Here is a 12113-nt window from a genome sequence, read left to right on the forward strand (position 1 = left end):
TGTTGAAATATTAACATTTAAATGGTGGTTGTAAAAATGATGTGCCTTCATGACAGATTTATTCTTTATTAAAAAATGAAGATAAGCTAAAATTATTTAATACAGTATATATATATATATATTTTAATTTGAAAGCTGAGATTTTGTTTTATATCATATGTAACAAAGCACAAAGTAATTATTGGATGACAGGAGCGATAATAATAATCTTCAGTTTTATTCACTTCAACTGAAAACAGCATAGACTGAAAGATCTCGGATCATAAAAATCAAGATAGATTAAAATCCAGAAATCAATAACGTCAACTATCAACTTATCAACTTTGTTCAGGAAACCGAAACTCACAGTCAAAAAAACACCGGAGAAAGAATTAATTAAACGTCAAAGAAATACTGGCAGCACTTTATATAAATATTTATGGTAACACTTTACAATAAGGTTCATTTATTAAAAATTAGTTAATGTATTAACTAACATGAACTAACCATGAGCAATACATTTGTTACTGTTTTTGTTAATCTTTGTTAAAGGAGAACTCCGGCGAACAATGAACCTTTGGTCTAATAAAACATCGGTGCCTAGTCAATCGTTCTCTGAGATTTGTTTTCTTGATAATCGAATGTAAAGAGTTTTATCTCTAAAAACTGTTTAGCGTATAATGCTAGTAATGGGGGCATTGACTAAGTAAAAGAAATCGCTAGTTTATACCACTAACAAGGCTCAAAATAGCCCCACACTAACACAGAAACATAATGAGGCTCCATACATGCAAAACGAAGCATAAGTGTACAGACCGTTTAATAAGAAGATACTTTATGAAGACAGTTCACTTCGTGTATACAGGCAGCAGCCATCTTAAAAAATAGTCTCGATAAGTCGATCCCCGAAAGCGGTTCATACAGTTCAGAAGTTCGCTGAACTTCATACAGTTCAGATCGCTCAGCACGACGTTCGGGGATCGACTTATCGAGACTATTTTTTAAGATGGCTGCTGTCTGTATACGCGAAGTGAACTGTCTTCATAAAGTATCTTCTTATTAAACGGTCTGTACACTTACAAAGTTCCCAATGCTTCGTTTTGCATGTATGGAGCCTCATTATATTACTGTGTGAGTGTGGGGCTATTTTAAGCTTGTTAGTGGTATAAACTAGCGATTTCTTTTACTTAGTCAATGCCCCCAGTACTAGCATTATACGCTAAACAGTTTTTAGAGATAAAACTCTTTACAATCGATTATCATGAAAACAAATCTCAGAGAACGATTGACTATGTACCGATGTTTTATTAGACCAAAGGTTCATTGTTCGCCGGAGTTCTCCTTTAACGTTAGTTAATAGAAATCCAGCTGTTCATTGTTTGTTCATGTTATTTCACATTGGATTAACTAATGTTAACAAGATTTTAACAAAGTATTAGTAAATGTTGAAATTTAACATTAACAAAGATTAACAAATGCTATAGAAGTATTGTTAAATTAGTTAACTAATGTAGATAACTAATGAACCTTATTGTAAAGTGTTACCATATTTATTTATTTCAGTTTGTTCTCCTCTACCCTAGACAGGGGAGGTCGTAACAGTTGCTTGTCATGCATTTAATGGATCATATTTTCTTAAGTATTATAATGCATTATAACAGTGGTTACAACTATTTATGAGATCATACATGGTGCATTAAAAATCATAACTTGTATTATGCATTATAAATTAAAGTGTTAAAATCTCTAATAAAATATATCAAATAAAATTAAATATTAAACTGAGCATAACTTTTTTTCTGTGTCATTTATAAATAATGAAAAATTTAAATGAAATTATTATTTATTTGTTTTTATAGATAACGATGTTCACTTCCTGACGTGCTGGAAATGACTGGTTAATGATGCTGGAAATGACTGGTTTATGATGCTGGAAATGACTGGTTTATGATGCTGGAAATGACTGGTTAATGATGCTGGAAATGACTGGTTTGACTGGTTTATGATGCTGGAAACGACTGGTTTATGATGGTTCAGGGGAGAAAGAAACACTCTTGTGATCTGTGTGTGTCATAATAACTTGCTCACCTGATAAAAGTATGGGTTGGGTTCTGATTCGCCCACGCCGTTGAAGTCCTCCACGTTCACGAGCTGGAAGTCGTATGTGAACCCAGGGTTCGGTGACTGGAACTCGGGCTGGAGCTGAACATGAGGGAGGTTCCCCAGCTGCTTATAGCGCCAGTTATACAGGTTACACAGACTGCCAGAGAGAGAGAGAGAGAGGCAAAACAGGACACTTCAGATCTGAGGACACAGTACCTCTGAAAGCTAGTGAGCGGCTAACAAAACAGCATGTTAAGGCGTCATAGAAAGGAAGACAGCATCATGTTACCTTCTAAGATAATGTGCTTTGGATTCCAAGTTAAAATGGGTGACAATAATAATAATAATAATTATAATAATCAGGATCACCTGCAGTGTAATGTAAAAAAGATGGCGGACGAGTTGAGAAAATAATAGAAACAGAAAATTTCATAAAAATCCTTCTAGTAATAATAAGAAACAGTTTAATATATTAAAAAAAATGATCAAATTTGCTATTTTACCAAATATGTGTGTATTTTTGTGTTGCTGCTCATTAGAATGTGGTCTACATTTTTAAGTTATTGTTTATTTTTATTCATATTTCATTTGTATTAGTTTTATTTGTATTCATTCAATAAATTATATCTGTATAATATTTATATGCATCAATATGTTGAATAATAAAGTAATAAAGTGTTAGTTTTAATCGTTTTTGTACTTCAGCTTATTCTGCTTCAGTTACATGGCAAGGCAACGTTTCACATTTTAAGTTTAAACTTTTCATGTGATATTTATATTTTATTTTTACTAGTATTAGTAAACACAATAAGAAGTCATCTGAGAGTCATCAGACTGACCTGGCGCGTGCTCTGCCCTGGGCGTCCAGGTCCACGGTGGGCACACCCAGACGCACGAAGCGGGTGAACAGCGACTGCTCCATGTTGGAATATTTCTGAAAGGCCATGTTCTTGATGACAGGAGGCAACTGATGATGATCCCCAATCATAATCCAGCGCTTGAGGCGACTGTAGCCGTCCTCTGGGTTCTGTGTGACACAAGGGCCGAGAATTTGCGAAATTTAGTGTGGAAAACATGATTATTTCTAACTAGATGTTTACTATAGTTCATAGTCTCCATAACGCTTTTTCCGAATATGACCTTTCATGTAGTGTGTAATAGAGCTGTTTGTGAATGTAAAACGTCTACAAAGTTTTAAAGATCAAAGTGCACTACAAAATAAAATTATTCAGAAGATTCTGAACTGCATGATATGAGTCGTCAGTAATTCCACTCTCACTTCCTGTTATATATCTTAGTAACAATTTAACAGACATGCACAATGCCAGACTGTGGTCTTCATTGGTGGCCTGCAAACAATGTCTATTTTGCTGATGGCCCAGTCTGTTGTGATTGGTCTACTCTGCTCTGATTGGTCAGATGACCCAGTCTGTTGTGATTGGTCCATCCAACCAATCAGAGCATACCAATCACAACAGACTGAGCCATCTGACCAATCAGAGCAGAGTAGACCAATCACAACAGACTGGGCCATCTGACCAATCAGAGCAGAGTAGACCAATCACAACAGACTGGGCCATCTGACCAATCAGAGCAGAGTAGACCAATCACAACAGACTGAGCCATCTGACCAATCAGAGCAGAGTAGACCAATCACAACAGACTGGACCATCTGACCAATCAGAGCAGAGTAGACCAATCACAACAGACTGGGCCATCTGACCAATCAGAGCAGAGTAGACCAATCACAACAGACTGGGCCATCTGACCAATCAGAGCAGAGTAGACCAATCACAACAGACTGGGCCATCTGACCAATCAGAGCAGAGTAGACCAATCACAACAGACTGAGCCATCTGACCAATCAGAGCAGAGTAGACCAATCACAACAGACTGGACCATCTGACCAATCAGAGCAGAGTAGACCAATCACAACAGACTGAGCCATCTGACCAATCAGAGCAGAGTAGACCAATCACAACAGACTGGACCATCTGACCAATCAGAGCAGAGTAGACCAATCACAACAGACTGGGCCATCTGACCAATCAGAGCTGAGTAGACCAATTAGGGATGGGACGGTATGAAAATTTCATATCACGATTATAGTGTCCACAATTATCGCGATTATCAATATTATCACGGTTTTCTTAAATTTAGATATAAAGTGTTCAAAATATAAAGTGTAAAAATATAAAATATAAATATAAAGTGTTCAAAAAGAACTGATGCTCACACTGAAAACATTTCAACAAGTTTTATGAATGAAAATCAACAAACAACAAATAAACAAGCAGCTCTATGCAGTTTTTTTTAAGCAAGATTCTATTCTATGGCATTTCCTTCTTTATAATGCACGTCGTCAATAGCAACGCATTATTACACACACCGCGCACATCAATATCACAAACGGACACGCGCTCGTTTAATTCAAATACAACTTGCCGGCCGTCTTGCGTCTCCAGTTTTTGATTGTTTTGAAAATGAAATCAGAGTTGATTTATTGCTTACAGAGTTTGATAATATTGGTTTAATAATCATCTTGTCTGGACGATTGTTTTACTAAATGAATTTATAAACGGGTAAGATTTAAAACATTAGCTAAACTCATTATCAATTCAATATGTCCCCGTAATTATGTGGTAAAAATAAAATCGGTGTAATACGTTATGCATCTATACATGTTCGTTCGTCGGCTCAAAGACACTTGCTGCAAAATTTTCTTCGCGGAAGCTTCACTTCTATTTCAAGTGAGTGACATAAAATGTTTAAACTCAAAACAACATTTCGTGCCCATTGCCCAATTGTTTCCCAGACCTAGTTTCGGTATTGAAGTCAAAGTTAACTTGCCTTGTGTTCGCTATACAACAGCGGGTGATGGTTACACAAGAAGACGTTTCTTTTGGACAGTGACTTTTTGTTCTGCAGACAGGGTGACTATCCTCGATCAAGTTTCCCTTAGGACTTTAGTAAACGCCTAACTATGACCACACTCCAGATTTGGTCCTCTTAAAAGGCTGAATCTGAATTCTGAATTCCTTCTCGAATAGTAAACATTGCGTGCAGCGCGCGGCTGCGTCAGACTGGCCGACAGGATTTACAGTGAGTTATTAATCGCGATAATCAAACACGGTTTTAATGATAATTACATTTTAAACGATAATACTAACCGTCAGTATATTTTATCGTGGTTTATCGCGAAACCGGTTATCGTCCCATCCCTAAACAGACTGGGCCATCTGACCAATCAGAGCTGAGTAGACCAATCACAACAGACTGGGCCATCTGACCAATCAGAGCTGAGTAGGCCGAACACAATGGGCCATCTGACCAATCAGAGCCGAGCAGACCGAACACAACAGACTGAGCCATCTGACCAATCAGAGCACAGTAGACCAATCACAACAGACTGGGCCATCTGACCAATCAGAGCAGAGTAGACCGAACACAACAGACTGAGCCATCTGACCAATCAGAGCAGAGTAGACCAATCACAACAGACTAGGCCATCTGACCAATCAGAGCACAGCAGGCTCTCGGAAAGTAAGAGCTTAGAGATACAGAATCTTCAAAGGAACATTTTCAGTTGCATAACTTTTGCATTAATCATTTAGAATCTCATGTGACGCGAGGGCTGTGTGGTTGAAACGAAGGCTCCTCTAATCTGAACTTTACATAACTATATAACAATAAACAAAACAAACCATATTTGAAGCAAGAGAGTGTGGTACCTGCAGCAGTAGAGGGATGAAGGTCTCGATCTCCAGTATTTGAGCTGCCTCCTCCATCAGGATATTATCGTACTAGAGAAAGATCAAGCGAGTCAGTATTAAGGCAGGAGATGTTAATGTTAAAGGATTAGTTCACTTTTGAAAAAACTTTTGCTGATAATTTACTCACCCCCACGTCATCCAAGATGTCCATGTCTTTCTTTCCTCAGTCGAAAAGAAATTAAGGTTTTTGATGAAAACATTCCAGGATTTTTCTCCATATAATGGACTTCAATGGGAACCAGACGGTCCAAACGAGAGTTAATAACAGTTTCAGATGCAGCTTCAAATGTCTTTAAACGACACCAGACGATGAATAAGGGTCTTATCATGCGAAACGATCGGTTATTTCAAAACTTATTCCAAAAATGTAACTTTTCTAAGGACAAATGCTAGCCTTGTAATATATTGTGAGGCGCGTTTGTAACGTCACGTAATACGTAATTACGTTCAAAAGGTCACGGGCGACGTAGCCGGAAGTACAGAATCAAAATCGTCCGACATCGTTGTTTTACCTTTTAATTCCTTTTTTGTAAACGGCGTTTGAGTTAGTTTTCACGTTCAACCTATGCGTTCAACTTGTAAACACTGACTCTGTACTTCCTGCTACGTCGCCCGTGACCTTTTGAACGTAATTACGTATTACGTGACGTTACAAACGCGCCTCACAGAATGGAGAAAGGCTAGCATTTGTCCTTAGAAAAGTTACATTTTTGGAATAAGCTTTGAAATAACCGATCGTTTCGCATGATAAGACCCTTATTCATCGTCTGGTGTCATTTAAAGACATTTGAAGCTGCATCTGAAACTGTTATTAACTCTCGTTTGGACCTCCGACCGTCTGGTTCCCATTGAAGTCCATTATATGGAGAAAAATCCTGGAATGTTTTCATCAAAAACCTTAATTTCTTTTCGACTGAGGAAATAAAGACATGGACATCTTGGATGACATGGGGGTGAGTAAATTATCAGCAAAAGTTTTTTCAAAAGTGAACTACTCCTTTAAGTGTGGACTTGCACATTTACTGTAGTACATCAGTTAATTACAGGGTTTCCACACATTATCCATTTCAACATTCCAGACATATACATATAAATACATATATATACACATGTATATAAAATTAGATAAATATATATTTTTTTACAGACTTCTGCATGGATGCCAGAAACTTTTTCGCGCCCTCAAGAAACTATTCATTTGCGCACTGGAATTGTTTGTGTTCTTATGTATTACAATTTCTAGATGTGTATAAACTATAACTTATTTCCTTTATGTGTCACTGCCATTTTGCTTTGAAGAAAAAAACGAGAGCAAATTAATCAAGATCTATTTGCTAAAAATTTGGCTTTCCTTGGGTAGTACCTCTAACATCAGGGCTTAATGTCCTATTTTACACACCCTCAGTGGCGGCGGAGAAACCGTGCCACGAAATGAGCTGATGGCACAATTTGCCAAGTTCAAGGGTCTATAATAAAAAAGACTGGTACTGTGATAGTGTTTAATATTTGGGTTTGGCTAGGGCAGTATGTCATATTTCAAGGCTTACACAGTGGCGGCCAAGAAACCACACCGCGATATGGGCTGATGGTGCAATAGGGTGCTCAGTGTGCAGCGTTAATGCTTTCTTAATGTCCTTTTAGAGACTCTGTAATACGCTACTAAGAATATCGTGAGAAGAAATCAAAAAACACTTATAACTGGCAGTTTTGCATAATGAAAAAGTGTACCAATGTGTTTAACAATCACTAAACAGCTGCCATGAAAACACATTTATTTTCATTAAATTCTTAATTGTAGAAAACTAAATAGGTGCAATAGTCTGGAAATGCAAATATACTGCTCCAAAAAATAAAGGGAACACTTAAACAACACTTAAAAAGTAAAAACAAGAAAAAAGTATTTAATAAGATTATTTCATTCATTCAGATCTATGATGTGTTATTTTAGTGTTCCCTTTATTTTTTTGAGCAGTGTATTTTTCCATACTCTGCTTTCTTTTTTCCATACTTTTCCAGACCTGGAAATTTCTCAAATCAAATTCCATATTTTTCCAAATTGCGTAGAAACCCTGTAAGGAACTGGCTTAAAAAAAACAGTTCACATTTTTAGAGACACATCCACTTAGTCAGAAACTCCTGGTGTACATTTGTGGTTGTGTGCTGATTCTGTTCATTTTATTGATCTTGTCTGTCAAATGCAGCATTTTTTATGATTCCAACATGTCACCCCATGAAAAATGCTTTGAAACCTGGTTTAACTAAGCTATAAAAAGGAGAGGTTGACGAGGACGATGTGTTTGTGTGATACCTTGAAGCCGAGCTCCACCAGGTCGTGGCGTTTGAGAGCGGCGTGTGTGCAGGTCATGGCGATGATCTTGGCCTCTTTCACCAGCAGGTATTTGGATCGGTCCAGCCCGCTGCGCAACAGCTCAAAAGCCCTGAACTCCTGCAGGAGAGAAGAAGAAGAAGCCTTATGAACACCTCAGCGCTGAAACCACACATGGACACGCTTAACCCTCAGGTGCTCTTCGGTCATTTCTGACCGAAAAATTTTCTGTTTTGAATTTTTAAAAATCACAGCTTCATCTGAATGTTACTAAACTTGGTGACTTTTATGGCATTATGTATGTGAACACAAAAAAAAATTAAGGTCATGATCTGAGCAGGCTAAGTGGTCGTAAAAAAAATAGTCACACTCGTGGTCTTCGGTCAAAAATGACCGACCATAGGAAATGAATGGGAAATTGACAAAAACACAAAAACTTTGAGAATTTTATTGTGTACAATCTACAAATCGGCCACGATGCAGAAAAAACGTGCTCAGCATTGAAGGGGTGACACTCTAAAACATCAAGAGTGCAAAACACATATACCCACCCCTACACACACACATACACACACACTTTTATACACAAAAACACCAATAAATTGTGATTAAAGAAATTTGTTTTGAATATTTAAAAATCACAGCTTCTTCAGAAAATTACGAAACTTGGTGACTTTTATGGCATTGGGTATGTGAACACACAAAAAAATTGAGGTCATTATTCGAGCAATTTAAGTGGTCGTAAAAAAACGAGTCACACTTTTGCTCACTTTTGAATGGGAAATTGACACAAAAAAAATTCTCTGAATTTTTTTATGTACAATCTGCAAATCGGCCACAATTCTAAAAAAAAGTACACCGCAGGAAAGGGGTGACACTCTACAACATCTAGAGTGCAAAAGAGACACACCCACCAACACACACACACAAACACACTTTTATACACATACACATCAATAAATTTTGATTACAAAAAGTAATCGCTTCATCGCGATGTTACGAAACTTGGTGACTTTTATGGCATTATGTATGTGAACACACAAAAAAATTGAGGTCATGATTTGAGCATGCTAAGTGGTCTTAAAAAAAAAAGTCACACTTGTGGTCTTTGGTCAAAAATGACCCCCATAGGAAATTAATGGGAAATTGTATAATTGTAATTGTATGTGAATATTTGTTTGTCATTTTTTTTTATAAGAAATAGTTTTTGAGATTGTTTCAACTATATATACAAATCCACCAACAACAACAAAAAAAATGTGTTCATAAACAGCTGGGGAATTCACATGCCTCTCCATAGAGAGCTGTACACGCCATCTATTGGTTACACCATTATTCTACGCTTTTTCTCTATACCGTAACCAGATGGTGCTAATTTTCTTGAAAAAATATTTTTTTTCTGAAGGCCTAGACTCTGTATTAAACTAAAATACTGCATTAATATTTTTTTGAAAAAAATAATAATATCTATATAGAAAATAATATATATTTTTCCATGGCAAAAATAAAACATAAATATTGCATAAATATTAATAAATTCATTTAAATTGTCTCAAAATACTAAATTAAAAAGAATAAATGTTATAGAACAAAAATAAAACCAATTGCATTGAAGAGCACCTGAGGGTTAAAACAAAAAAGTGTTTTATTAGTTTTATTTATTTATTTTAGTTTTATTATCAAAACACGTGTAATGCAATACAATGCTGATGATTGAAAGATGAACAAATAAACGTTCCTTAAAAGTCTGATGATCATATTTGATACTCACATTTAAACAATTTTTCTAAAAAAAAAATAAAGTTGCTTTAGTTCAGTAAGTGTTCATCTTGTAATATTACAAACAACATACAAGTTACTTTTACATATCATTTTTTTCAGCTACTTTTGATTACATTTATAATTTAGATGTATTAGAAATGTGCAGCGGGTTAAAACGCAAGTCGCCACAATATTTTGAATGACTGAATTTCACAAGATGAGATTGGTGTTGGAACATCCATTAGAAGTGATTGTGTTTCTTTCTACTTCCTGTCATTTGTTAGAAACGGCATCTTTGGTTTCTTCTCGAGGTGGGCGGCACACTCAGATATCGAGTATCCGTTTCTGTTCGATAGTGGCTCGGATCTGTGCGGTGAAGAGAGGTTAACCCAGCTGGATATTTTCAGGACCGTGTCCATTGGGAAATGAATATTTGATGCGCTTCTGCATTAATATTAAACCCATCAAACCATTCAATATTGATGAGGCTGATAAGTTTTTTCTCTTAACCCTGAGTCTTCAGCAGTGACAGCTGAGGGACAGACCCAAACACACACACACAGCAGCATTGTGGCTATGATGACGCACAACTTTATTACAGGGACGTGTCTTTGTTGTCAGCAAAATCAACACAAAGGATGAAAGGATGAGAAATCAACATCAAAGAAGAGGGCATCCCAGAATAACGGGCCTTAAAGGAGGGGAGGGGGATGATTATTGATGGATTTATCTTCATGGATGAAAGCACAAATGGGCAAACTATGCGTTTAAAGTGTGCATTCTTTAGTGTGTTTCTGTTTGAGCATTAAAAAAACCTCTCTAATATGATTAGTTTCTGAACTCCGGGGCGGGACATTTCCCAAACACACTCGAAGCGCTCGACCAATCACAGCACACTGCTCCAGTCGACCAATCAGAGCACAGTGTGCTTTTCAGAAGAGACGGGAACTAAACAGAGTGTTCCTGACAGACTGGGAAGAGAGGAGCCGCAACAAATGTGGGGGAAAATTTATGTGGTTTTCTTAGTAACATTCAAGCATGAAACCCTATTCTAGTGGAGCCAAGGGATGTATTGATTCACTCGCAACCGGTTGAAAATCGATCAAAATGTGTGACGATTCAAGTCGGTTGAAGTGTTAAAGGAATCGCGATGCACGTTTTAAACAGCAGGACAGGGGAATAGCCTACTGTGAAGTTGTGAACCTCGCTTTACAGGCACAATAGCAGCGAGCACACACTGGCGCGAACCTTTAGCGAGTGTTTTCACTTCATTCCTAAGGAACTAGAGCTTGTGTGAGCACTCACTTATCAGTCCCTCCAGGATTTCACGATTTTTTTTTTGTGATTTTTGCGATCAAAATGACTGATTTTGTGGTGGTAACTTCCAAAAATTTGTGAAAAAAATTTGCGATTTATATATAACATTTACCATAATAGTATTCAGTCCTTCCAGAAAAACGCTGAGTTTTTTTGTGATTGTTGTGGGCAAAAAATTTATTGATTATGCGGCCCGTTTTCTTTAAAAATGCGATGGAATATGCGGGATATTTATGCAATTTTATGCGATTGCAGGAATTTGCAAAAATTGCGGTTTGATGAAAAAGAGAAAAAAAAGTGATTCCCCCAACACCCTGTTCTCACTAGGCTAATGTAAGAGTCATTTCTTATTATTTCCTTTGATAAGCAAGCATACTACATCATAGAAAGTGCTGGGAATATTTAATTTCTCATCTTATTTTATTTCAGACTGTAACGAGTGTAAATAAGGTGTGGCCCCTTTAAGAGCTGCGCGCTCCCTGTTGAACTCTCTGCACTGTTATATGTGCGCCTCGAACGCCCCATGTGTGCAGGTAATTTCTGTTTGATGCTACTTCTTTTATCTTATGTTGTTTATTAAGTAACGATGTGACGGTAGAACGTGTGACAGACAGTTATACGAGTTCGATTTGTGAGATGTCAACCGCCTCCGTGAGTCTGTCCGGCGTCGCGTAATTGCGTCACTTCATAACGTCTGCATGGAAACAGGGGGAAATGGCTGCTCTTGTGTGTAGCAAACGCAACATTTTTCAACTTTCTGCTAAGATACATGTGACTTTTTTGCAACGAAAATGCGAGGATTATGAAATTATGCAAACCCCGCATATTTTGCACGGAAATCGGCAATTTATGCG

The 12113-nt window shown here is 37.1% G+C and overlaps 1 protein-coding gene across 2 annotated transcripts in view; it reads right to left on the bottom strand.

The window, feature by feature from the left end:
* The window catches only part of aqr (aquarius intron-binding spliceosomal factor), a 111663-nt gene that overhangs the window by 30545 nt on the left and 69005 nt on the right, over positions 1–12113 (bottom strand). For both annotated transcript variants that reach the window (XR_005618343.2, XM_039650957.2), the window contains exons 27-30: positions 8164–8301; positions 5814–5885; positions 2922–3109; positions 2068–2239 (exon numbers count right to left, since the gene is read on the bottom strand). Coding sequence is in view for 1 of the 2 variants with exons in the window: in XM_039650957.2 (XP_039506891.2) it covers positions 2068–2239; positions 2922–3109; positions 5814–5885; positions 8164–8301 (570 nt within the window). In the remaining variant the exon portion in view is untranslated. The remainder of the gene's footprint in view (positions 1–2067; positions 2240–2921; positions 3110–5813; positions 5886–8163; positions 8302–12113) is intronic.

This window comes from Pimephales promelas, chromosome 15 (assembly GCF_988280905.1).
Source record: "Pimephales promelas chromosome 15, fPimPro1.hap1.1, whole genome shotgun sequence".
In the NCBI taxonomy this organism is placed as follows: Eukaryota; Metazoa; Chordata; class Actinopteri; order Cypriniformes; family Leuciscidae; genus Pimephales; species Pimephales promelas.